We start from the raw sequence: 27,974 nt of genomic DNA, 5'->3' as shown, positions 1-27,974 counted from the left end.
ACCTGGTTAAATAAAGGTGAAATAAATAAATAAAATAAAACACTGGTGAGGAGGAGAGTCCTTGTTAAACTTTGACACAAAGTAGTCTGTTATAAATAGCACAATATGTTTCATCTGAGTATTTGTTATTGTTAGGAATTTAATTCCTCTATATGTTTAATACCCAATTAAATTAATACACTCACTTCTAAGGATTTGTAAGAAACTTATTTGCATAAAATGGGCAGAGACCAGTCTCAAAATCAAGCACTAGCGTTTATTCTCGAGAGTACTGAACATGATTCAATTTACAACAGGTTATAAACTGAAAATGATGTCATTAGGTTTCGAACTGTCCCGTCTCTCCTCCATTCCGGTACAATGGCAGTATAGTTCTCAAGCCTTCCTACATTGACCCCCACCAGTATAGATAATTTATGACCAAGCCAAGTTCTTCCTGTGTAGATAAACATTCTAGCCAGTCTTAACGATAAGTTCATTCGTTTCTACCAAGGAACAGACAGTCATTGTTCTAATTCTTGATTATAATTACATATTACTACACATTATATTCAGTACTAGGATTCAAATAAAATTCATACGTCTATACAGTAACATAATAGTATTCTGATTAATCAGTCCTGATTGAAATGTGTACATAAGTCATTATTGAGAAAAAAAATCCCTTAACAGTTATAGTCGAAATAGCCATACATTATGCTTTTTTTCTTTTCAAAAATGAATTGTATGAGCTCAGGTCAAGGAGGCCTACAGGCCATAAATAGCAAATAGAATTTCAAAACTTAAGTTGATAAAAGATCAAAGACAGCATTAGGTGATAATATATGTATTATTATTGATTTATAAATCAGCTATAATGGGGTGGTCATTTTGGACCGGGAACACAGAATTAATTAACATGAAACGAACACAACAGGATTCTCCATGGTCAATCTGATGTCTGTCTATATTGTAATTGTTTTTAATAACCTGCCCAGGATCTGCGGTTGAAAATGAGCTGGCTGGCTAAAACCGGCACTTTTACTGAAGCGTTGATTAATTTGTGCACTGTGTCCCTGTAAAAATAAAAAATAAACTCAAACATCTCAATTTCAACCCCCCCCTCCCTCAGCGAAATTAGCCTAAATGTTAGCCTATTCTTAGCCTATTGTTTGTGTATTTCACTAAAATTGGATAATAATGCTTGTTCGTCATGTCATTAATCAACTACATTACAATTAAAAACTACTACTTTAACTACCACCACCGATTTCTGTGCTACCAGCTTACATTTTTTTTATTCTTTAGATTTAAATAAAGATATATATATTTTTTTACATTTAACCTTTATTTAATTAGGCAAGTCAGGTAAGAACAAATTCTTATTTACAATGACGGCCAACCGGGGAACAGTGGGTTAACTGCCTTGTTCAGGGGCAGAACAACAGATTTGTTTTATCTTGTCAGCTCAGGGATTCGATCCAGCAACTTGCCAGTTACTAGCCCAAAGCTCTAACCGCCCCTGCCAAATCGAAATGTTATGCAGCACAAACAGCCCAATTTATCCTAGATGGATTTTAGTAACCGCATTGTGGGTCTGTTACAATACATCAATCATTAAGGATTTGACAAATATCCACTTTGTTAGATCAGATTTGTTGAATGTGCGCTAATCCATTGTCCTTCTATCCCCCAGTCGGATTTCTTCAGCAGGATTAATACATGCTCTTTCGTCTCCGGAGACGTGCTCCGAACAGCTACGGTCTATCATGTGCGCATAGGCAAGACCTATGAACCTCGGCAAGACGGAGCTGCTCTTCCTCCCGGGGAAGGACTGCCCATTCCATGATCTCGCCATCACGGTTGACAACTCCATTGTGTCCTCCTCCCAGAGCGCTAAGAACCTTGGCGTGATCCTGGACAACACCCTGTCGTTCTCAACTAACATCAAGGCGGTGGCCCGTTCTTGTAGGTTCATGCTCTACAACATCCGCAGAGTATATCAAGCCTTGATTACATTACCAATAAACACTCTGTTACGTCATGCATTTCAAATTTCAGATTTTAACAGAGTGGAAATATAACGCCCCCTTGCAGTAGAAGGCTGCGCTGCTCGATGAACGCAGTGATGCCAATTTAGCAATTTTGTTGCTAGATTTAGCATCTTTTCATAGTTGTTGAATGAATTGCCATTATATAAAATTATAACAATGGGGGAGCAGATCCTAAGCATGAGACAATGAGTAAACATTGTGACTTTAGAAACAAATTAGCTACCTTGACCATTAACTGGAACTGTCATACACGTTGATCCAGAGCATCCCAAACATGCTCAATTGATGACATGCCTGGTGAGTATGCAGGCCATGGAAGAACTGGGACATTTTCAGCTTCCAGGAATTGTGTACAGATCCTTGTGACATGGGGCTGTGTATCATCATGCTGAAACATGAGGTGATGGCGGCAGATGAATGGCACAACAATGGGCCTCGGGATCTCGTCACAGTATCTCTGTGTATTCAAATTGACATTGAAAAAATGCAATTGTGTTCATTGTCCATAGCTTATGCCTGCCCATACCATAACCCCACCACCATGGGGCAATCTGTTTACAACGTTGACATCAGAAAACCTCTCGCCCACACGTCATACACTTGATCTGCGGTTGTGAGGCTGTTTGAACATACTGCCAAATTCTCTAAAACAATGTTGGAGGTGGCTTATGCTGGAAGAATGAAAACGTAATTCTCTGGCAACATTTCTGGTGGACATTCCTGCAGTCAGAATGCTAATTGCACACTCCCTCAAAACTTGAGATATCTGTGGCATTGTGTTGTATGACAAAACTGCACATTGTAGAGACATTTCATTAAGGTGCACTTGTGTAATGATCATGCCGTTTAATCAGCTTCTTGATATACCACACCTGTCAGGTGGACGGATTGTCTTGTCAAAGGAGAAATGCTCACCAACAGGGATGTAAACAAATTTGTGCACAACATTTGAGAGAAATAAGCTTTTTGTGGGTATCTTATTTCAGCTCATGAAACATGGGACCAACATTTTACATGTTGCATTTTTGGTCAGTGTATTTAGACAAAAAGTGAGGGTGAATGAAATCTTCCTCTAAACTGAAGTCAGAACAAAAATGTATTCTACTGATAAAACGATACAGCTGTTTTGCTAGCTACATCAACAACATTTCCTCTAACTTTTTATTAACATAAATATTGATACATTTCCCAAAAAGTTAAAGGGTATGCAATCTTCATATACTTCTCTGCTATTCAAATCTGAACAAAAATATCTTATTCCAATCAAACGGTACAACTAGTTTAGTAACTGCATGAACTGCTTTTTTCCCTAACTTTTTGAAACAATTTCCATTTTGACCACTCTCCCAACAAGTAAGACAAAAAGTAGAGCATATGAAATCTTCCTCTACTTATCTGCTTTTCAAAACTGATCCGGAAGAGCTTCCACCAGTCAAGAAATAAAGCTGTTTTAGTAACCCATCAACAGCTTTCAGATGCAGATTCATTACCAAAAATAACTGCAAATTCCAATAGAACAACATCACGTTTTGAAATTAACTTTCCTTGCTTTGTCTAACAATACTATCATGAATCTAGCAAAGAAGTTGAGTGTCAGAGCGGAGTATTTATTTATTTTCATAGCACAAACGTTTGCCAGCATGTTCTTACTTACCAAAACTACTGACCACAACCACACCACTAGTGACCACTACTGAACAGAACGACTGACCATAACCACACAACTACTGACCACAACTACTAAACCACACAACTACTGACCACAACTGCTGCTCTGGTCCAGCACTAGTCCTGGGCATAGCTAGGTAGCTCAGGTTTGCACTAGCTCTGGTCTAGCTCTTGTTTGCACTATACATTATTATTATTATTATTATTATTATTATGTTACAGATAGTTTAGTAAGCGTATCAACTGCTTTTGTGTTGTTGAAATAACTGCTGTTTTGACCACTTCCCCAACACGTAAGACAAAAACTACTGTCCACAACTACACAACTTCTGACCACACAACTACTGAACCACACAATTAAATGACCACAACGACAAAACTACTGACCACAACTACAAAACTACTGACCACTACAAAACTACTGACCACAACTACTAACCACTACTGAACACAATTTTTGACCCCAGCTACTGACCACAACCACACAACTACTTACCAAAACTACTGACGAGTACTGGCCACACAACTACAAACCACAACTGTTGACCACAATCACACAACTACTGACCACAATTCTACTGAACCACACAACTTATGATCCCAACAACACAACTACTGACCACAATTACTGACCACACAACTACTGCTGTGGTCTGCACTAGCTCTGGTCTTAGGTGTAGCTAGCTAGCTTTGGTTTGCACTAGCTCTTGTTTGCACTAGAAATTATAACTACATAAGTGTGCATAGATTAATATATAACACCCAACAACAATAATTGTAACTCTTGAACCTTTCAAGTTTTAAACACCAAACTAACTTTCACATGTTAAGGCTATCCGATCATATCAGCCATCCAATCAATCAACCTGCTTTTTCAACTATAACCATTCACCACCATTACTACTGCAGACACTATCACGACTATAAGTTATTTCAAAACCATACTTTAAAACATACTTTCCTTCAGAAAATGTACTTTTCAGTGATCACCGTTAGCCTAAAGAGCTTATTTATTAGATAGACCTACTGATAGCTAGCTGTAGCTCTACATATGAACCTACTCTACATAGTTCAACTACCACAAAAATAATCTCAAGAGCTGTCATCACTAGATGCACCATCATATTTCTCTCCCCAAATAATAGCCTAAACGTTCTAATAATTATATCATCATTCAACTAAAATGAAACTTATGTAACAGTATAACTTTAGACAGTCCCCTCGCCCATACCCGGGCGCGAACCAGGGACCCTCTGCACACATCAACAACAGTCAACCACGAAGCATCGTTACCCATCACTCCACAAAAGCCACGGCCCTTGCAGAGCAAGGGGAAGCACTACTTCAAGGTCTCAGAGCAAGTGACGTCACCGATTGAAACGCTATTTAGCGCGCACCACCGCTAACTAAGCTAGCCGTTTCACTCACCCCCCTTTTGACCTCCTTTTCCGCAGCAACCAGTGATCCGGGTCACGGCACCAATGTAACAGTATAACTTTAGACTGTCCCCTTGCCCATACCCGGGCGCGAACCAGGGACCTTCTGCACACATCAACAACAGTCACCCACGAAGCATCGTTACCCATCGCTCCACAAAAGCCTCTGCAAGGGGAACCACTACTTCAAGGTCTCAGAGCAAGTGACGTCACCAATTGAAACGCTATTTAGCGCGCACCACCGCTAACTAAGCTAGCCGTTTCACATCCGTTACACTTACACAGAACGTTTTACGTTGCTTCGCGGCAAGCAACACTGAGGCATGTGTCTTCACCGACATTTTCAATATGTCCCTGATTGAGTCTGTAATACCAACATGTTTCAAGCAGACCACCATAGTCCCTGTGCCCAAGAAGACTAAGGCAACCTGCCTAAATGACTACAGACCCGTAGCACTCACGTCCATAGCCATGATGTGCTTTGAAAGGCTGGTAATGGCTCACATCAATACCATTATCCCAGAAACCCTAGACCCAATCTAATTTGCATACCGCCCAAACAGATCCACAGATGATGCAATCTCGATTGCATTCCACACTGCCCTTTCCCACCTGGGAATGCAATTCATTGACAGCTCAGCGTTCAACACAGTTGATATAGTCTATCAAAGTAATCAGCCCAGATATTTTAATATACTGAACTTTGACTATATTTCACCGCTTCGCTTAATTAAAACTTTAAAAACTTTTTCCACTACTATCAAAGCGTACAAATACTTTCAAAGAGCTGAAGCAAGTCACACAAATTGGGATAAATGTGGAAACGAAAGCACCAGCCATACACCTTGATGGATGACACTTCCTGCAAATGGACCCATGTTCAAGCAACAAGGAGCCCTCTCTGAAGCATAGCTTATAGATGGGTTGGTTGTTTAGTTACAAAACCGATGCTGCAAAACAGACCGGCTTGGCTTAGATTGTTAATAACATGTAAACTATATGGAAAACATAAATAAAGTTGCACAATGAACACTTGTCTCGCAAATATATTGTTACAGTTATTGGTTAGTTAGCCATATTAGCATAGATGTGACAGTTAAAACACCTCAATACACGACATGATATCAAGATCAAACGAGCTGAAACGAGCCACTTAAAATTCACCACAACAGTTTCTTGTCATTGTTGCTAGCCATCTGGCCATCAGAATCATAAAAACGTATCGTTTTCTTGACATTATGTAATCAAAACAAGCACATAAAGGCTTCATAAAGGTCATGTTAATTTACCAATATTATCTCATAGAACAAAACGTATAAGGTCCTAAGCCTTAGTAAACCTCAGACCTTATTTTCAGCATTTATCCCAAAACCCCATTCGTTTCCCCCATAGGAATGGCTGAACGAACCAGAGGTAACTCATTTCGGTTTTTTAGTACTACAAGCTGGCAAGCTCTATACCCACCACAAATTACATCAAGATCCAAAGCATCAATTAGAACAGAGGATCCCCCAGTGTTCAAGAATTATGACCTCCCTCACCCCCATCACTCACATTCTAGTTACAATAGCCTACTAGTTGATTGTACCTGGGGAGTTGATGGGTTGCTGGCGGCAGCCAACTTTGATTAAAGCTAACTCTAGGCCTGTGGCCTCTTTGCAAGTTTAAATCACTTAACCGATCATCAATGGCAACATAATGCATTACCCACAAAGGGACTATTACAGGGGTAAGCCACAGATACATACATATGTGTCTCGATTCAATTAACCCCTTCCCTAGAGTGAGAGTGAAGGGAGGTTCAGAGCAAGGTAAAGAATGTACATTACCTGTAGACTACACAGTAAAGATATATTTTATTTTAGCAAATTCAGAGGTTAGCCCCGACCAGGACAGGAACCCTGATCCAGCGACTGCCAACCTGAACCTTAGCAGTTACGCCTAGAGATTAAATTACTTTTTTTTTTTAATTACCGGACGACGCTCGGTCAATTGTGCGCTGCACTATGGGACTTCCAATCACGGCCGGTTGTGATACAGCCTGGATTCGAACCAGGGTAGCTGTAGTGACGCCTCTAGCACTGAGATGCAGTGCCTTAGACCGTTGCGCCTACTAAGGTCGCTACAACGTAGAGTTAAGCTTAATGACTATTTTCACAAACCTCTGTTCCTGTGTTGCTTTTGCGCAGTTATACTCAGTGGTTGAAAACATACAGAGGAATACATTAAGGCATATTTTTTTTCCACCATAGTAAACTGTGGGGCAGGATTAATGACACTTTATTAAAACTGTTAAATAGCAGCAAACTCGTCAGGTCTAGTAAATCATGAAACAGTTTGATTTATGTTCTCTTCCAGAAAGGGGCAGACTGGGACAAGAAACAGGCCCTGGCATTTCTAAATCTGCCAATTTCTTTTAATTTGAGACCACCAGTATAAGCCATATAATTATAATTTTGAGCAACAAAAAAAATCAAAGTTAGACAGGCCCACTGTGCTAAAAATGGACCAGCCCATCTGGCACTTGCCCAGAATGTTTAATGGCCAGTCCTCTCCTGCTTCCATAGTCAAACTGCAGTGTACATTTCCCACTGTTCTTTGGGCCATTCTTCTTTGGAAGTAAAACTCTCCTCTCTTCTTTTGTGGAAGTGTGACCCATGCCACCCATTAATTGTTGTGGCTCTGATGCAGTGTTGCGGTGCTGGTGTGGGATGGCAGTGCTGTGTCAGTAAAGGTACTAGTCAGTAAAGGTACTGGGGAGCATGCAATCACTCAGGGGGCCAACCAGACGTTTAAAGGTCAGTGGACATCAGAGCTCTTAGGTGGTGAGTCACGGCACGCTTGCCCCTGTTACTTCATGTCAAATGGTGTCATGGCGATGCAGACAAGCCATGGGGGTGAGGGGATGCTTGCTTGTTTTTTCTCTCACAATAGTGTGCAGTCATGTTTATATACAAAATACCTCTGTGCACTATACCACCCTGAGCCATGTTAAGTCTATGCATCTGCATCATCTAGCGTGTTCAGCCTTCGTTCCCTCAGTTGACTCCAGAACCTCAACAGAAAGAGATGGGAGGGAAGGACAGAGAGAGGAAGGGAGAGAAAAAAATAGAGGGGGGGCAACAGGGTGGAAGAGAAACAGAGTAGGAGGGAGCGATAGACAGAGCAAGAGACAGTGGGAGGAGCTGGTGCAGCTCTCCGTGCTGCTACAATATGACTCTGACAGGCTTACGTAACCAGGCTGGCCTTGCACTCGGCTCACAGCAGACGCCAGCTGCACTGCCTGTTATATAACTACATTAGCAGCTCCTCTGAGCTAGCCAGAGCATGCGCCCAGCACTCACTGCCTGCCAGTACAAGAGAGATCTGTACTGCAGCCAACACACACACACACACACACACACACACAGGGTCTAGGAGTGTGAAGGATGGAAATACAGAACCAATGGAAATATAGTATAACCATGAGTATGAAATTAAAATGTATGACTTGGTACAGCTCCACTTCAGCAGAACCCATGGTGGATGAGTTACAGTTTTGGACCAGTCCTACTGGGCCTTAACAAGTGACAGAGTGAATCTAGTTGAGGGGGCCTGACACAGACCCTATCTACCAGGCAGCCCCCTCCCACCCCCTAACCTAGCGCCAGGTTCCCCATCCTAGAGAGGCCTAATTGGCATCTAAATGTTTCCAGCATAGATATGCCAGCAGAGCCTAAACTGAAGATCCCCCTCTGTGCAGTGTAATTCAATGTGCCTGGATCCCACACTTAAAATGCAATTACTCATCAGACAGGCTTTCCCAGTCATTTTGTAATTAGTGGTCAGGAGTCTTATCCAAATCAATATGATATGGCTGAAGACTATGAATTATCCTTAGGAGATTATTGTTAATGGACCTGTTTGTCTGTAACATTGAAATGGAGTTCACAATGTGAAAAATTCCAACTGACTATCTTGCACAATGAATGAATCCAACAGGAAAAGGGGGTTGACATTTCAAAAAGACTGCAGAGGGGAAAACTCTGATGAAGATCTGGGGTCTAATGAGGTGAAACATTATGAATGTTGAAGATAGAACTATGTAATGAATAGAGAAAACAATTCCCTATGCTACTTTACAGAAAAACCTATTTGTTCTTTAAAATATACTGAGTATACAAAAACATTAAGAACAACTGTTCTTTCCATGACAGACTGCCCAGGTGAAAGCTATGCTCCCTTTATTGATGTCACTTGTTAAATCCACTTCAATCAGTGTAGATAAAGGAGAGGAGACAGGTTAAATAATGATTTTTAAGCCTCGAGTCAATTGAGTCATGGATTGTGTGTGTACCATTCAGAGGGTGAATGGGCAAGACAAAAGATTGAAGTGCCTTTGAACGGGGTATGGTAGGTGCCAGGCACACCAGTTTGTGTCAAGAATTACAACACTGCTGGGGTTTTCACGCTCACCAGTTTTGTGTGTATAAATAAATGGTCCACCACCCAAAGGACATCCAGCCAACTTGACACAACTGTGGGAAGCATTGGAGTCAACATCCCTGTGGAACACTTTCGACACCTTGTAGAGTCCGTGCTAAGGTGTTCCTAATGTTTGGTATACTCAGTGTATTTCCTTCTGAACAGTTTGTGTTGTTGCACCCTTCTGAATAGACCCCTGTGCATACTTGATCTAAATGACAAGAAAGGGAGGAGAGCTCTGTGGGTTAAGCTTTGCTGTGAGAGTCTCTAACTACAGTAGATAAGGACAGACAGAGTCACTCTCTGGGGGAGCAGTAACTAGGAAACACAGTCTGTAATGAACAATGCCATGAGGCTCAACCAAGCACGGTGGGGGACTACCATGGAATGGTTCGTTATGCTATCTATCATTCGCCTACAAATTACACCAATTATCCCACAAGGAAATTAAGGTGGGATTTATGCCGGTGAAACTAATGGCTACAGAGGGAAGGGAATATGGAGAAACTCTCAGCCCATCTGAGATGCATTGTCATTGAGAAGACGGTTCGCCTGTACACTACAGCTCTACTAGAGTTGACATTTTAGATAGCTGGAGTTTGAGGTGATGATTAATATGTGAAGGTGTTTGTGTGCATCTGATATCTATTATTTGGTTTAGTTTAGTTTTTCTTTGAGAGAAAGCAAGCAAGCTAGAGAGCCAGGATGAGCCATCTGAAGCTGAACTGAGTGAGAGTTCTATTCTGTGCAAGCTCTGAGACGAGTACACTGTAGATTTTTCATTAGGGAGAATGAGGGAGACAGAAAGGAGAAACATTGTGGAGGTTTGCAGGAGGTTCCAGAGCTTGAGGACAGTTATTTTTAAAAACCTTTGTGTGTCTTATGAGACTGAAGCAATTAAGAACGAAAAGGCCATAACAGGTTTGTAGAGGAATAGGTTATAGATAGATAGACTATCCCGCTGCAATTCACATCAGAGACTGTCTGCAATGACTGTGTGCTCTGAGAGGGTGAAATATAGTGTATTGACAGTCAACAGGAATGTGTTTTTGTAAGTTTGTGTATACATGTGTGTGTGACAACATATGACCTGAAAGAACCCCTGCAGCTGAGCAGAACCATGGTGTCAAGGTCAGTGTGCACTTACACTGAGTGACGACACAGAACTTCTACTCTGCCAAACACTGTGTTCCAGCAGTACTGTAAGTTCAACAGAGAGCGTAGGATGAGCTTCTGCCTAACAGCCCTCACATAACTAACCTTACACATACTACAGTGGATCCAATCTACAGTTCAGCTTTATCCAAGCAAAATGCTCTTTTCATACTTACGTGTGTCTATAGTCGTCTAGCCTCGATTATCTGGCCCCACTCTAATTGTTTGGGAACTCTTTTCCCAATGTCAGCCTGTGACACAATGCATAAACCTTGTGACCAGTTGAAGGCTGAGGGAAGCCAGCCAGGGAGAGGAGTAGTGACGAGAGGCAGAATGTCCTAAGGACTCATAGGCTGTGCCAACTGGAGTCTGTGATAGGAGCAGCCAAAGTAAACATGCCCCGTCTGCCAGTGAGGCCAGAAGGAAATAACAGAGGAGGCAGGCAGCTGCATGGAGCCCTGTCTCAGTCTCCGGTTGGAACATAGAGCACCAAGACCAGCACAGACCAGACAAATCTCTATATCCATCATCTAGTGAGCCAAATGGGTTAGATCTACAGTACTCTAGATAGACCCACTTAAAATCTTACAATCTAAAACATACAACACACTACTGTGTTTTATGGGAATATTAATAATGCTTTGTTGGCAATTAAAATCTTACAGCATGGGATGGATTTCATTCTCAGATGCTTTGGTGGCAATGAAAAGGCTATGAGAAGGGAATGTCAATTTAAAAGGCCCAGTGCAGTCAGGTAGGAATAATACTGTGAAATTGTGAATACTTTCATAATGGCATTTTAGTGTAAGAGCTGTTTGAAGAGACCGCCTGAAATTTCAGCCTGTTTTGGTGGGATGGAGTTTTGGCCTTCCTGGTGAATTAGTTAACAGACAAATAAGAAAGAGAGTTCCAAACCGCTTTGCCAATAACAGCTAGCTTTCAGTTTTACCCTCCCCACTCAGACCACTCACTTACTCAGTCAAAGCAAAATTCTTGCTTGAGAAATTGCTAAGAAGCTATTTTTGTTACTTTTAGACCATTTTAAAGCTGCAATATGTAACTTTTTGGGTGACTTGACCAATTTCACAGAAATGTGTGTTATAGATCTGTCATTCTCATTGAAAACAATTCTAAGAAGCAGTAGATCTATGTGCGGTTTTTCTAGGCTTCTTCGTAAGTTTAGTTTTTGCGTCTTTTACTTGCGGTTTTATATAGCAGCTTCAGACAGTTGAAAATAATGAATATTGAGATAAAAAAAATAAAAATCTGTATATTGGACCTTTATGTTCTTTACATTTTCCAGTTTAGTTTGTCAATATATTTTTTTCCATAAACATTTTTTTTGTTCTCTACATTTAGAACTTTCACATAGAAATTAAATGCAACAATTGCCTGTCATAGTGCGTTTTGATGAAAACAGTTGGGCGTAATGACATCACACCTTAGAAAAAAGGTTTTCGCAAAAAACCTAGAATGTGGAATAAAAATGTGCTTGAAATGTTTCCATGATCCTACTAGGGAATTTGCTCATTAATAAAGTGGTGACAGCATGTATGCCCTCCCACCTATCTGTTTCATGTCTCAGGTAGCCCGCAAAAACCTGCATGGATAGAATGCAAGAATTTTCTAATATTTGCCATATTCTAATATTTCTCACGTGCCTACTTATTGCCACAGTAACTTATACTCACCTAGATTTAGAAAACAATTTGATGGTGAAACTTAAAATTGCAATGTGAAGTAATTCAGCTATTCTTGAAAGTCAAGACAAACCTTTTCCAGCAAATAAACATTATTTTATAGTTGAACAAATGGATTTTGCAAGCAGTAGGCATTTAGAATCAAAATGTGAAGTGTTATAGTTACGGGATAACATCACGTGCCCTGTGTAGACCTACCTTCAAAATTATTCGTCAATAATAATTTATTTGAAAAACACTTTCCATGATCATTTGTCGCAATAAAGTTAGACAAAAGAAAAATCCACCACTGCCGAACCGATCAATGTATTCAATCTTTAGAACAGTTCTTCATCTGCCATTTCCATTACACGTCGCAATTATTTTGTTGTTGTTGCAACTATAACTTTAGTCCATCCCCTTGCCCTGACCCGGGCTCGAACCAGGGACCCTCTACAAAGATCAATAACTGACACCCACGAAGCATCGTTAACCATCGCTCCACAAAAGTCGCGGCCCTCGCAGAGCAAGGGGAACCACTACTTCAAGGTCTCAGAGCAAGTGACGTCACCTATTGAAACGCTATGAGCGCGCACCACCGCTAACTCGCTAGCCATTTCACATCGGTTACACAACATTGCTTTTGTCGAATAAACCTGGGTCATTAGATCCCTTTCCAGTATACAACACACTGACGTCAAGCACGGCAGTAAAGAATGCCATCTGCACCCATTCAACATAAATCTAGGCTATTACTTCTAAACAAAATGACTTTTTAGGATTCTCACATGCTTACAATTATGTTTTGATTCTTGCTTTAACAGTCTCTTAAGATTATATTTGGTTGTGATCTTTGCAAAATAACTATTTTGGATGCAGCAGTTGTTAGCTAGAATGCTATAACGCTCGTTGACATAGGCTGTAGCAAAAGCTAGCCAAAGAGCCATTTTACTATTTGAAGTCTTTTTTAAGAATAATGCAGTTGATTTGCCATATTATACAGTATATTAAGCAGGACATTCATACGGGACTTAAAATCCAATTATAATCCAAAAGTAGTGTGAAATGCACTCATAAGCAACATGCAGTCTTTTTTTGCTGGCATTCTAAACGAACTTGTTCTGCCACCAACTTGCGCGCGTCACCCTTGTGCGGCAATGTTTGTAAACACAGAAAGGGGTCTATGGAAACCTGCCTAGTGTCACCCCATACACCTGAAAAGCAACCACCCTTTAAAACTTGAATTAGGGTTAACCAAGCACTCAAGTCATGTGCTTGGCATTCTGTCATGTTGCCCACTAGGTGGAACTGAATCAACATTTCCACAGAGGTCATACCACTCAACGGCCAGACAATTGTCATATTTAAGGCATAGGTTTAACTGAAACTATCAATTCAAAAGGTGGTTTAATTTGACTAATGCCAAAAGACTTTACATCAAGGTTACCTACTTTTACACAACTGGTACCTAAAAACGAAATATTACATCTTTGGCAGTGTAGTCCCATGGTTCATCAGAAACATTCAGGTTCTGTTTGAAATAACATGATCAATGAATATCAAACAAGTGCAGGTTTGATTCTGTACACGATAAATAGACCCATGGATAGGCTACAGTGAAAAACAAAAAGTTGCAGTGCCCTTTTTGTCCCCATCCATCCCCAGTGCCTCCTCAGTCTAATCTCTGATTGTGCTGTGATGACCGTGGGGTCGCCTTACAGTAGTAATCTGATGGAAATGCTATCATAATCCCAGAAAATAGATAAGATTTCTCCCTCTGGTGAACTTCCCAAAATAAAAGAGACCTTTGGTGTCAATAAGGATCAACAGCATACTGTACAATCAACAACATCCAGAGGACAGGGTTTATTGGTCACATCACGTTCACTCTTGCAGTTCAAGTTTCTCAGAGCACAGGGTAAAGCTCTGAGCAACCTGTCCGTTGATTAGAAAATATCCTTATAACATTTTTGTAGTGTACTGCATGCAGTCTCCTGTGTAGTTTTCCAGTATGGAAAACAATATTTAAGGAACTTCAGTTCCACCTAGTGGGCAACATGAGCACTAATCTTACTGCAATTATGAAGAACTTATTATAGATAGTATACTATAAAGATTATATTTTTTAATACCTTCATGGGATTATGTTGATGATTTTGTTGAAAAAGAGAATTTGCAGATACTGTACCTATATAACCAAACTATGAAATTATCTGAGACACTCATTTAACACAAAATGTGGAAGCCACATTAGTGCAGGTTTGAATTTGTATCTACCAGTAAGCTCTTTTTGAAATGCATTAATATAAAAAGGCACTCAATGTTGTTCTCAAAAACCCCCTCATATAATTCTTCATTCAATACTGAAGGATCATCACTTGAAATCATGCTTGGGTTAATGCTCACATGCAACATATACTGTACAATACACTGAGTTTTACATGACAGACTGACCAGGTGAATCTAGCTGAAAGTTATGATCCCGTATTAATGTCACCTGTTAAATCCACTTGGATCCATGTAGATAAAGGGGAGGAGACAGGTTAAATAATGATTTTTAGGCCTTGAGACAATTAAGTCATGGATTGTGTGCGTGCCATTCAGAGGGTGAATGGGCAAGACAAAAGATTGAAGTGCCTTTGAATGGGGTATGGTAGTAGGTGCCAGGCGCACCGGTGAGTGTCAAGAACTGCAACACTGCTGGGTTTTTCACGCTCAACAGTTTCCCCGTGTGTATCAAGAATGATCCACCACCCAAAGGACATCCAGCCAACTGGAATGTTGTAAGCATTGAAGTCAACATGGGTCAGTATCCCTGTGGAATGCTTTCAACACCTTGTAGATTCCATGCCCTGACGAATTGAGGCTGTTCTGAGGGCAAAAAGGTGGGCAACTGTGGGAACGTGTTCTGTACACTTTAATGTTTATCAGAATTTAATTATGGTCTTCAATTTCACTTTTAAACAATAATTCAAAATACTCAAATGTTTGTACTGGGTCGGCAGGTAACCTAGTGGTTAGAGCGTTGGGCCAGTAACAAAGATTGCTAGATCGAATCCCCGAGTTGACAAGGTAAAAATCTTTCATTCTGCCCCTGAACAAGGCAGTTAACCCACTGTTCCTAGGCAGTCATTGAAAATAAGAATGTGTTCTTAACTGACTTGCCTAGTTAAATAAAGGTTAAATATTGTATTTTTATAATTAATATAGTTCAGTCAAGATTCTTCAATAGACCACCAATTTCACATCTCTTAAGTACACCAATCTTTTCACCATGAGTGAAACATATTGATCTTATTTCAGTCACATTGGGAAACTTCATATCCAGTAAGAGGTAAATAATCTGACATGAAATTATGAAATGTGCAACAACTCATAATTATCAAATTTGAAAGCAATATCCATTGAATTATAACAATTTAAATCATCGAACACCAACATATCGTTCTTGAAATGTATTGATATAGATCTGTACACTAATGACTGATTAATTAACTGACTCAGTAACATCGTGGCAACATATGGCATTTCTCAGAGCAGAAGTGAGGTTCAGAATCCCACTTCCTCACCTAAACCCCTGTAGACTTCAAGGGAGTTTTCCAGCCACAGATTAAGCCTAGCCCGGGAGGCTAAAAACCATGGTCAATGGAAAATCTCAATTGAAATATCTTTTAGTCCAGGACTACGCTTTAAAACACCAGCTGTCTGAGGAGCTCACAGATCACTACACCTGTACATAGCCCGTCTGTAAACTGCCCATCCATCTACCTCATCCCCATACTGTATTTATTCATTTAGCTTGCTACTTTGCACCCCAGTATCTCTACTTACACATTCATCTTCTGCAAATCTACCATTCCAATGTTTAATTGCTATATTGTAATTACTTCACCACCATGGCCTATTTATTGCCTTAACTCCCTTATCTTACCTCATTTGCACTCACTGTATTTAGACTTTGTTTTCTACTGCATTGACTGTATGTTTTGTTTATTCCATGTGTAACTCTGTTGTTGTGTGTGTCGAATTGCTATGCTTTATCTCGGCCAGGTCGCAGATGCAAATGAGAACTTGTTCTCAACTAGCCTACCTGGTTAAATAAAGGTGAAATAAAATAATCTGTGTCCGAGAAACTGCTCCCAAGAGCTTGACACTATCGGCTCAGAATACATCACCTCACTGCAGATACAAGCATGTACTAGCACTGACCCATGACTATGGCTATAGAACACCCAGAAACAGGGCTAGAGATAGAGCAGAAACACAGATGTCTTTAGGGACAGGGCATGGTGTAGCACCAGAGTTAAATGGGCTACGGTTGGGGTTGAGAGCACTGTAGTGTTAAATTCATGTTTTAAGTATCCCTATATTTCTGTTATTACAGGGCTATCACTCAGTCAATAGTGCGCATGCGCAGGAAGTCTGGTGGTTGATGGACTTAGCCTTGAGTGAATGGGTACCTTGTAGTGTGTTCATACGGTATAGTAAACTTTGTTAAACTGCAACCTTTTCGTTGTGTCATTTCGAGTTAACATGTAGTACCTTTATCACACTCCTGAGCCAAACCAAGTCTGAGCTGTACTGCCCTGAATATGCATCCACCATAGAACCATGCTGGAAAGGATCATGTGAAAAGAAAATATCTGAACCAGCACAGTACGTTTCAGGTCGGCCCTACGTGAATCAGGCATAGTTGGGGTAGACAGCTAAGCCTTAGGGTGGGGTAGGTAGGAGGTATTACAACTGACCTCCAGGGTTCAGAAATATGTAGTTAAGAGCAGGGGGGTAGGTTGATACTTCACAGTCCAGTGAACATTAAATCAGGATGTGTACATATTACATTATTTCAGTAAGAGGGCTCAGACTCGGAGAACCCCCCCTGGTTTATCTCCCTCGTCTCTCTTAAAGCTCCAGAACTGCGGGAGCTCAGCCAATGAGGGGGAATCCCCAACCTCGGGCACACACTTGTGTTGTGAATGTAATGTAATGTTAAAAAAAAAAATGTATAACTGCCTTAATTTCGCTGGACCTCAAGAAGAGTAGCTGCTGCTTTGGCAGCAGCTAATGGGGATCCATAATAAAAACAAATACAATCAACTGGAACCAGGCCTACTTTAAGAACATGGGAATCCCAACTAATATATTATTGTAAAAGTGAGGTAATAAGCGCCTGTTATCAAGTCTTTGCTATAGTTCACTAATGTGCATTCTGGGACAAACCGATGCTCATCTCAGGAGATTGTGTTAAGGTAGATAGAGTTAAGTGCAGTTTTGCATATAGGCAAATAAAATAATTGAATGGCTAAATCAATAAAACATTCTCAGTATGGATATTAAAAGCGTCCAATAATACCTAATGTAGTGATAACCATACCCCACGCAGCCATGGTAGATAAAAGACCTAACATGTCAAATAAAATAAATCAAAACAAGATTAAACACACCAACAGAGACCAATGCAAAAATGCTGACTCGTATTTAAAAAATATATATAATAAACTTCCACACAACATCTTACAAGCCTATGGTGACACCATGTGGGGCTGTTCAGCTGAAGTCTCGGTCGGGAAACATGAGAGGGGCGAGCAGGGTCCAGAGGTAGAGGCCCAGGCCCAGCCAACTGGAGCTGATCTTCACCCACACAGCTGGCATACTGCTCTGCATGGCCTGGGTGGTGGTGTCAGGCCTGAGGAATGAAGGGAGAAGATGTCAGTTTAAAGAGTGGATCTTTATAGTAGATTTATATCCTTGTCTCACCCCCTTAATTTAGACTGATCTGAAAAAACACAACAGGCCAGAGCAATATGGTGGATTAAATGCTGCCTATTAGGGATTTGCTTTCGCAAAGCTTTCACACAAAGGCTATTGAGATTCACCCAAAGAAATATCCCCCCTGATCCCATGGCTTTCAAACTGACAAGGAATACATACACAAGATACCCAATATCACACCTAGAAATATTGTAAAATGTTCTAACATTTCTATAGAGCTGTGGCTCTGATGGTCAGCTGTTGCTGTACTTACTGGTACCAGTTGGTGAGTGTCATCATGATGTAGAGGGAGGCCAGGCATAGGTGGAAGTGGAAGAAGGAGTAGCTGTAGGTGACCCCCTCCTCCTCATTATCCACGACCCTTCGCACACCGTCCTCCCCTACCTCGCCCTCTCCTCCATAACTCCCGCCCTCCTCGGTCTGCATCAGCTTGTTCACCTGGGTGTTGCTGGACGAACGGATACTGGAGGAGGGAGTCAAATCAAGCTTTATTTATACAGCGCATTTCAGACATGGAATGCAACACAATGTGCTTCACAGGAAAAAAAATAAGAAAATAAAAACTGAAATATTTACTACACAACAAACATAAGAGGATAAAAAAACAAAAGCATAACAATAAAAACGGGCTAAAAAGCACCCTAAGGTAAAGCAAAGCTAGAAAGGTGTGGTCGGAAAGGAAAGAATGGAAAAAGTGAACGAGACAGAGAAAGAAGAGAGAAGGGGAGAGAGAATCTGAGATCTAATTAAGATCATAGCATAACAGACAATTAAATAAGCAGCCATGATATGGATTCAAATTGGAGTAGCTAGCTACCTGGCATAGAGAGTGCAGAAGAGGAAGATGACCAAACCCACAATGCTCTGGGCGTCCCACCACTGCACCTGTCCTGGGGCACTGGTGGGTGTGGGCTCACTGGAGCTGACATTTGACACCAGACTCAGCAGGCTGGGGTTACACTTACGGTCTGAGAGAGACAGACACAGTAAATCAGCCATAGAATGCAGGAGAGTTATGGGGAAGAAAAAAACCCAGAAAGTGACCTGCAGTCTTGAGGAAGGCAACAGCCAGGGCTCTAAACCAACTACCACAGCAGATATACCAAGTGTCTCTTAATTACAACACTTGAGTGCAGGCTCTTGCAGAGACACCCCAACACCTGTCTGAGCTTATCCACGGACCCACTACAAGCACAAGCCATAAGTAGGACCAGGAGTTTTTCCTGACCATGTGACTTAACAAGAAAACAACTCCAGGCCCTAGTAAATGTAACGAGTTGGGGAAGGTGAGTGAACTACCAAAGTCGGCCAAACTCACCAGTAGGAAACACTCATAGTGCTGCAGTGGTTTGGAAAGTAAAAATAAACAAACTGGAGGGAGAAAGTCAAAATGACAACAATGGTAGAAACTCTGTTGAAACTGGAATGGGAAAGAAGCTGAGACTCACTTGGGTTGTTGGTCATGGCGGACCAGGTGACATACATGGTGTAGAGGGAGATAAGAGAGGCCTGGAGCAAACCAGACTGGGGCTGGGCTTCCTGTGACACACAAAAACATAGGCACTGGTAAACATGCATACAATTGTCAACACTGTTATCAACAAAAACTGAGTAATAAAAGCATTCCCTAGCCAAACATTGTATCAATTATTACTGGTATAATTGCTAAAACTGCCCTCCTTCTCAAATGAAGGAACAATGAAACCGCCACAATACCTGTACTTTGGGCAGGATGGAGACGATGGAGATGATGACGCTGAAGATGAGGTTGAGGCTGATGAAGACCTTGTGCTCGGTGCAGTCGTTAGGCTGGGTGTAGTATATGTAGAACAGCACCACTGAGGTGAAGGCCAGTGCGTAGTGGAGGAAGGTGAACGACAATAAGCCTGAGGGAGAGGGGCAACATGGAGAGGGTCGGTAAAAACAGTCATGTATGACAAACACCCCCATACTCTTCAGATGCATAGAACGAGGTTATGTTCTTCTAGAGCAGCAGGGTTCTTCAATCATGGTCCTGGACAGCCACAAAGTGTGCAGGCTTTTGTTCCAGTCCATTACTACTAACACCACATTCAACGTATCAAGGGTTGATGATTGGTTGATTGGCTAGTTAAATCAGGTATTAGTTATATGGCTGGAATAAATGTATGCACACCCTGTGGGTCTCCAGGAGCAGGGTTGAGGAACCCTGCTGCTCTAGAAGAATAAACACAGTCATGGTAGTATAACTTCTTGAGCAGCATTAAGGTACTGTGTCCTCTGGAGAAAGTACTTTAATTCTACCTGCAAACCAGCACTTTGAGTTGCCCTCTTCGGCGTTCCCCACCCATATCTTGTTCCAAGAGTGGGCAAAGTCGATGAGAAGGATAAGCTGGATGACGATGAAGATGAAGGAGCCAACCACGCCAAAGTAAAACCATACTGCCGGAGGAGAAAAGAGGCAGATCAATAAACAAATAAATACAACCAACTTCCTGGAACCCACAGCATGTTGATTGACATCAAATTTAACTAACACTACGGTATTGTGAGGGGATGAAATGTGAGTTTTCCATAGTTTATAAAAGTATACACCACAAGACCAAAAGTATATGGACACGTGGTCATCAAACATCTCATTCCAAAATTATGGGCATTGATAAGGAGATGGTCCCCCTCTTCTGGGAAGGCTTTCTACTAAACTAAGCAAAAAAATAACTCACTGTCAACTGCCCTTATTTTCAGCAAACTTGTGTAAATATTTGTATGAACATGACAAGATTCAACAACTGAGACATCAACTGAACAAGTTCCACAGACACGTGACTAACAGAAATGGAAAAATGTGTCCCTGGACAAGGGTAGGGGTGGGGGGTCAAAATCAACAGTCAGTATCTGGTGTGGCCACCAGCTGCATTAAGTACTGCACTCCTCCTCATGGACTGCACCAGATTTGCCAGTTCTTGCTGTGAGATGTTACAACACTCTTCCACCAAGGCACGTGCGAGTTCCCGGACATTTCTGGGGGCAATGGCCCTAGCCCTCACCCTCCGATCAAACAGGTCCCAGACGTGCTCAATGGGATTGAGTTCTAGGCTCTTCGGTGGCCATGGCAGAACACTGAGATTCCTGTCTTACAGGAAATCACACACAGAACAAGCAGTATGACTGGTGGCATTGTCATGGAGGGTGATGTCAGGATGAGCCTTCAGGAAGGGTACCACATGAGGGAGGTGGATGTCTTCCCTGTAACGCACAACGTTGAGATTTCCTGCAATGACAACAAGCTCAGTCCGATGATGCTGTAACACACCGCCACAGACCATGACGGACCCTCCACCTCCAAATCGATCACGCTCCAGAGTACAGGCCTCGGCTCACTCCGATGATAAACGCGAATCTGACCATCACCCCTGGTGAGACAAAACCGCGACTCGTCAGTGAAGAGCACTTTGGGTTTGTGCCCATAGGCGAAGTTGTTGTCTGTGATGTCTGGTGAGGATCTGGTGTGGCCACCAGCTGCATTACATACTGCAGTGCATCTCCTCCTCATGGACTGCACCAATATTTACAACAGGCCTACACGCCCTCAGTCCAGCCTCTCTCAGCCTATTGCGGACAGTCTGAGCAATGATGGAGGGATTGTGCATTCCTGGTGTAACTCGGGCAGTTGTTGTTGCCATCCTGTACCTGTCACACAGGTGTGATGTTCGGATGTACCGATCCTGTGCAGGTGTTGTTACACGTGACCTGCCAATGCGAGGACGATCAGCTGTCCGTCCTGTCTTCCTGTAGCGCTGTCTTAGGCGTCTCACAGTACAGACATTGCAATTTATTGCCCTGGCCACATCTGCAGTCCTCATGCCTCCTTTGCAGCATGCCTAAGGCACGTTCACACAGATGGCCAGGGACCCTGGTCATCATTTTTTGTGTTTTTCAGAGTCAGTAGAAAGGCCTTTTAGTGTCCTAAGTTTTCATAACTGTGACCTTAATTGCCTACAGTCTGTAAGCGGTTAGTGTCTTAACGACTGTTCCACAGGGTTCCTTAGTTGTTTATGGTTCATTGAACAAGCATGGGAAACAGTGTTTAAACCCTTTACAATGAAGATCTGTGAAGGATTTTTACAAATTATCTTTGAAAGATAGGGACATTTCTTTTTTTGTTGAGTTTAGATGTTGAAACATTGTTGCGGGGACTTGCTTCCATTCAGCCACAAGAGCTTTAGTGAGGTCGGGCACTGATGTTAGGCAATTAGGACTGGCTCGCAGTCGGCGTTCCAATTCATCCCAAAGGTGTTTCTGTATGGACCTTGCTTTGTGCACTGGGGCATTGACATGTTACAACAGGAAAGGGCCTTCCCCAAACTGTTGCCACAAAGTTGGAGGCACAGAATCATCTAGAATGTCATTGTATGCTGTAGCGTTAAGATTTCCCTTCACTGGAACTAAGGGTCCCAGCCCGAATCACAAAAAAACAGTCCCAGACCATTATTTATCCTCCAAACTTTACAGTTGGCACTACGCACTGGGGAAGGTAGCGTTCTCCTGGCATCCTCCAAACACAGATTTGTCCGTCGGACTGCCAGATGGTGAAGCGTGATTCACCACTCCTCTGTTCCAGAGTCCAATGGCAGCAAGCTTTACAACACTGCAGACCATTTTTTAAATCACTTCAGCACTCGGCGGTCCCGTTCTGTGAGCGTGTGTGGTGTACCACTTCGCAGCTGAGAAGTTGTTGCACCTAGACGTTTCCACTTCACAGTAACACTTACAGTTGACCGGGACAGCTCTAAGCAGTGCAGAAATTTGACAAACTGACTTGTTGGAAAGGTGGCATGTTGAAAGTAACGGATCTCTTCAGTAAGGACATTGTACCGCTAATGTTTGTCTATGGAGATTGCATGGCAGTGTACATGATTTTATACACCTTTCAGCAATTGGTGTGGCTGAAAAAGCCTAATCAACTAATTTGAAGGGGTGTCCACATACTTTTGTATATATAGCATATAACAGTAAGTCGCTCTGGATAAGAGCGTCTGCTAAATGACTTAAATGTAATGTAATGTAACAGTGTGATTATTGTGCTTTGTCTACAGGTTCACTTCTGACATATTCAAGGGTAAAATGACTTTCCCTCTCCTACTTCCTTTATCAAATGGCTATTAGTGGCTATTATCGAATCCATTATAATTTTCAGCTTGGTAATATATAGGATAAATAAGTGAGGGATGTCCTATTTTAGTTTATATAAACAGTGCAGTAAACCATGTGCTAGTTCAACAGCATTAAATTGGCTTCTACAATCTTTGATTACTTCCCAGGAATTGGCTATAAGATTAAAATCAGCTTTTGTGAGCCCTCAAAGGTAATGTTTTTTTATTTGTCTGATTGAGTTTGTTCACAAGAGCATAAACAGCATACTTTACATATAATAACTCAATCACTATAGATTGAGGATCTTTCAGAGGGAAAATGTTTTTCACCGATGCACTGTACCTTGAACATGATAATGTTCCTGCTTTGCTAGTCATTTGCCAATGATTAAGCCAGTACTGTCAGACGTCACTTGACAGTCATTTAAAGTTTAATCATCAAAGTACCAGTATGGAAGGTTCCATCCGGGATGAAGAAGGCTCCCACAGTGATGCCGACCAGGATCAGAAACTTAAAGAACCAGAAACTGGGGATAAAACACAGGTTTCACAAAAAAAAGCATAGTACATCAAAAAAACGGAGTATTTTCATGAGTCTTCTCAAAGAGTAGCCAGTGAACTTGAGCCTGAAAGTTACTAAAAGGTCCTATATATGATTTGTACACAACTTATTACAGTACCAACCCAAAATGGGTTGAAATTACATATCAACCGGATTATGATTGTAATGAGGTCACTTCAAACCATTTTGCCTGCTGGGAAAGCAAGAGGTGAAGGGCATGGTGGTAGGGCGGCAGATAGACTAGCGGTTAAAGGTGAGCCAGCAACCGGAGTAGTGCAAGTTCGAATCCCGGGTCTGGCGGAAAAACTCTGGGGGGGGGAAGTAAGCTGGAGGGTTGCTGGTATCAAATCCTCAAAATGCCTGCCGATGTGCCCTTAAGCAAGGCGCTTAAGCCACCACAACACCAGCTCCGCGCCCAGTGTTGCAGCCCCCCGCTCCAACCTGTATATGTGTCTTTCAGAAAGGCTGAGAAAAAGTCGAAGTCAAATTTTGGTTGGACCTTGTGTATGATGATGAATGAAGTGATCTAAATCTTAATTGGTGCTCACCCATTCTGAATGGCTGCACGCGGGTCTTTGCTGCTCTGGACACGGACCATGATGGCTGAGAAGAGGAAGAAGAAGCAGGTCATGGCGAAGCACATGCGGTACACCGACTTGTATCCCACAATGACATCACAGTTAAACTGGTTCTCCATGCCTGGTATGGTGCTCGCACCCTGACAGAAGCCTGGGATCTAGAGGGGGAAAGGATAAAAAGGGCATTTCAATGTCATTTTGAGTAGCGTTTAAAAAAAGACATTGTCACAGAAAGTGCTAGAACAATTTTTTGTTTTACTCATAGGAAATACATTCAGGTGTTATGCTCTTACATGTTGACATTGTCTGACAAATACGCCACAGAAAGTAGTGATGCACGGGTTGACTCCCAACCCGCAGTCCCCACGGTTATATACACGGGGCAGGCGGGTTTAGGGTCATGAAATGTTATGTAGATGAAGGGCAGGTGGGTGGAGGTCAGGGCATAAAATATTCTTGATCTACCAGCCACTGTGGCAGGTAGATTTTAAATCTACCGGCCACTCAGATTTTTCACAAGCCCCCCTAGAAACAAATTGCACTAAAATTACATCAACAAAACACACAAAAAATTAGAATGCTTTGTAATGTTTCTAAAACAAATGTATAACTAGGAAGAAGTAACGTGGTATATTGTTTAATTTAATTTCAGGGTTCGTACAGACAGTGGCAAGTCAAATTCAAGGACTTTTAAGTACTTTTTTCAAGCACTAATATTTATTTAAGGACCATCAATTTGTAATAGTTCCTATTATGCAATTGTTTCTAGTCGCCACAAGATCACAGTATATCGTCACAACCTCATGAAAAAAACTAATTAAGTTAGTATTCATCACGCATTTATATTTATGTTCAGTGTACATAATATTAATTTGTTTTTATATTTAAACTGCCTTAATATTTGACAAAATGTTATGTCCCACAGGTTGTCCCAACACAATGACATTAAAGTGATATCTGACAGTGTAAAAGTACAAAAATCTCTGAAACTGGAAACACTTATCTCCCTCACTAGCTTTAAGCACCAACTGTCAGAGCAGCTCACTGCACCTGTACATAGCCCACCTATAATTTAGCCCAAACAACTACCTCTTTCCCAACTGTATTTAATTTATTTATTTATTTAGCTCCTTTGCACCCCATTATTTTTATTTCTACTTTGCACATTCTTCCATTGCAAACTACCATTCCAGTGTTTTACTTGCTATATTGTATTTACTTTGCCACCATGGCCTTTTTTGCCTTTACCTCCCTTCTCACCTCATTTGCTTACATTGTATATAGACTTGTTGATACTGTATTATTGACTGTATGTTTGTTTTACTCCATGTGTAACTCTGTGTCGTTGTATCTGTCGAACTGCTTTGCTTTATCTTGGCCAGGTCGCAATTGTAAATGAGAACTTGTTCTCAACTTGCCTACCTGGTTAAATAAAGGTGAAATTAAAATAAAATAAAATAGGCCCTTAGTTGACTCTAAAATGTTATATTCTATACCTATTTGAAGAGAAACAGTTTATTAATGTGTTTAATAAGATTAAAGATTCTTTCGGGGAACCCTATTTACATTTTAAGGGACCCCACATGGGTCTCGGACACAAAGTTTGGAAATCACTGTCCTACTAACCTCTCTCCCTGCTTGCTTCAATGCTTCCTCTTCATTTGTATCTCATTTGCCTCCTTCATTGCTGCCTGACTCACCACTGTCTGTCTCACTACTCTCTGTAAATAAAAGGTATTATGTTATGAGAAATTGTAGTAGCCCATCTTTCGATTATAGCTAGCTTAATTTCAGTCAACTTCACCTGCTGAGGTCAGGCTCCATTCTACATTAGCTTCTAACTTCATCCTTCTGGCCAGCTAGTTATAGCTAGCTACCTGGCTAATAGCCAGAGACCTTGAGCTACCTAGAAAAATAATTGCAATTTTTTCAAATGAATCTTTATTTAACATCTGACTGAAATATCAGCGACTATTTACCAGTTGTACACGCATTCTCAAAGAGTAAGTTTTTTGTTTGGGGGATGTCTTGACACGGCATGAGTCGAGGGATGTTAAAGAAATCCCACTGTCAGCGGCGTCTCTCTGCCACTTGCCACTGTAGGACTGGGTTGAGGTAGTTCGTTTTACCCCTCGGCCTATGTCGTGGGCGGAGTTTCCCGTTGGACAGAATGGTGAATGAATACACTGCTAAACAAGGCAAATCCGGGGGTAGCAGGCGACCATAACGAGTAGAAAACCCATTTATAAACATCAATATCCTGCCAGGAAGGATTACATTTAAATTTGCTCTGAATTTTAGCTATCGATGTTACATTTGGCTGCACTTCAGTCAGTTCTGTACCAGTAGTGTGAGTGGAATGAGCAAGCTTGCAAGACGAAAATATTTTTCGTATATTTTTCATATGAACATATTTGATCGTTTTCGGTTCTCCTCTCATTTTAATTCAGGTACTTTTCAAGTACAAATTTGAGACAACGTCAGATTTTCAAGGTATTCCAGTACTTGAAATTCGGGATGCCAAATTCATTAAGCACCTTGTGCGAACCCTGACATTTTTAACCAAAATATCACAGATGAGACAAAAAAATGTCAGGGTTCAGACAAGGTGCTTAAAGTACTTGAATTTCACACGCTGAAAATTAAGTACTGGAATACCATGAAAATCTGACATTTTCCTCAAATTGGTACTTGAAAAGTACTTGAATTAAAATCAGTGCCAGTTTACCGTGGTAGCAGACTCTAATCATGTTTGTGTCTGAGATTGAGTCTGACTAGTAGAAGAAGCGTTGTATTCTCTTCCCTAGCAGTTGAAACTCAAACATAGAAAAACAACCTAGCTTGTGAACAAAACAATGTATACTAAACAAAAATATAAAACACAACATATGTTGTGTTAGTCCCATGTTTCATGAGCTGAAATAAAAGATCCCAGAAATGTTCTATACAGACAATAAGCTTATTTCTCTCTAATGTTTTGACCAAATTTCTTTACAGCGCTGTTAGTGAGCATTTCTCATTTGCCAAGATATCCAGGTGTGGCATATCAAGAAAATGATTAACCTCTACGGGATCGGTCCCCCTCCCCCCCGCGGGACAGTTGAGCTAACGTAGGTTGTAAGTAACAAAAAAAATCCCAGGACATAGACATATCTGATATGGGCAGAAAACTTAAATTCTTGTTAATCTAACTGCACTGTCCAATTGACAGTAGCTATTACAGTGAAAGAATACCAAAAAAGTACATGTTTTTTCTTTGTATTATCTTTTACTAGATCTAATGTCTTATATTCTCCGACATTAATTTCACATTTGCACAAACTTCAAAGTGTTTCCTCTCAAATGGTATAAAGAATATTCATATTGCTGCTTCAGGTCCTGACTACAGGCAGTTAGATTTGGGTATGTCATTTCAGGCGAAAATTGAAAGGGGAAAAAAAGGGACGGATCCTTAAACAGCATGATCATTACACAGGTGCACCTTATGCTGTGGAC

General features: G+C 41.3%; 1 protein-coding gene across 4 annotated transcripts in view; it reads right to left on the bottom strand.

Annotated features, from left to right (window-relative positions):
* Window positions 1-236: 236 nt before the first annotated feature.
* Window positions 237-27,974, bottom strand: part of serinc2l (serine incorporator 2, like) — a 38,478-nt gene continuing 10,740 nt past the window's right edge. For 2 of the 4 annotated variants that reach the window (XM_029630024.2, XM_029630015.2), the window contains exons 4-11: window positions 24,450-24,637; window positions 23,787-23,866; window positions 20,491-20,628; window positions 19,924-20,093; window positions 19,656-19,746; window positions 19,025-19,175; window positions 18,461-18,670; window positions 237-18,121 (exon numbers count right to left, since the gene is read on the bottom strand). In XM_029630024.2, the coding sequence (XP_029485884.1) occupies window positions 17,983-18,121; window positions 18,461-18,670; window positions 19,025-19,175; window positions 19,656-19,746; window positions 19,924-20,093; window positions 20,491-20,628; window positions 23,787-23,866; window positions 24,450-24,637 (1,167 nt within the window). In that variant the 3' untranslated portion in view covers window positions 237-17,982. Of the gene's footprint in view, window positions 18,122-18,460; window positions 18,671-19,024; window positions 19,176-19,655; window positions 19,747-19,923; window positions 20,094-20,490; window positions 20,629-23,786; window positions 23,867-24,449; window positions 24,638-26,105; window positions 26,201-27,974 lie in introns of all 4 variants that reach the window. The other 2 variants (XM_029630042.2, XM_029630034.2) reach the window with 2 other exon arrangements.

This window comes from Oncorhynchus nerka, linkage group LG3, assembly GCF_034236695.1.
Source record: "Oncorhynchus nerka isolate Pitt River linkage group LG3, Oner_Uvic_2.0, whole genome shotgun sequence".
NCBI classification, from domain to species: Eukaryota; Metazoa; Chordata; class Actinopteri; order Salmoniformes; family Salmonidae; genus Oncorhynchus; species Oncorhynchus nerka.
The sequence above is the reverse complement of the archived record's forward strand: the minus strand, read 5'-3'. Positions and strand labels throughout refer to the sequence as shown.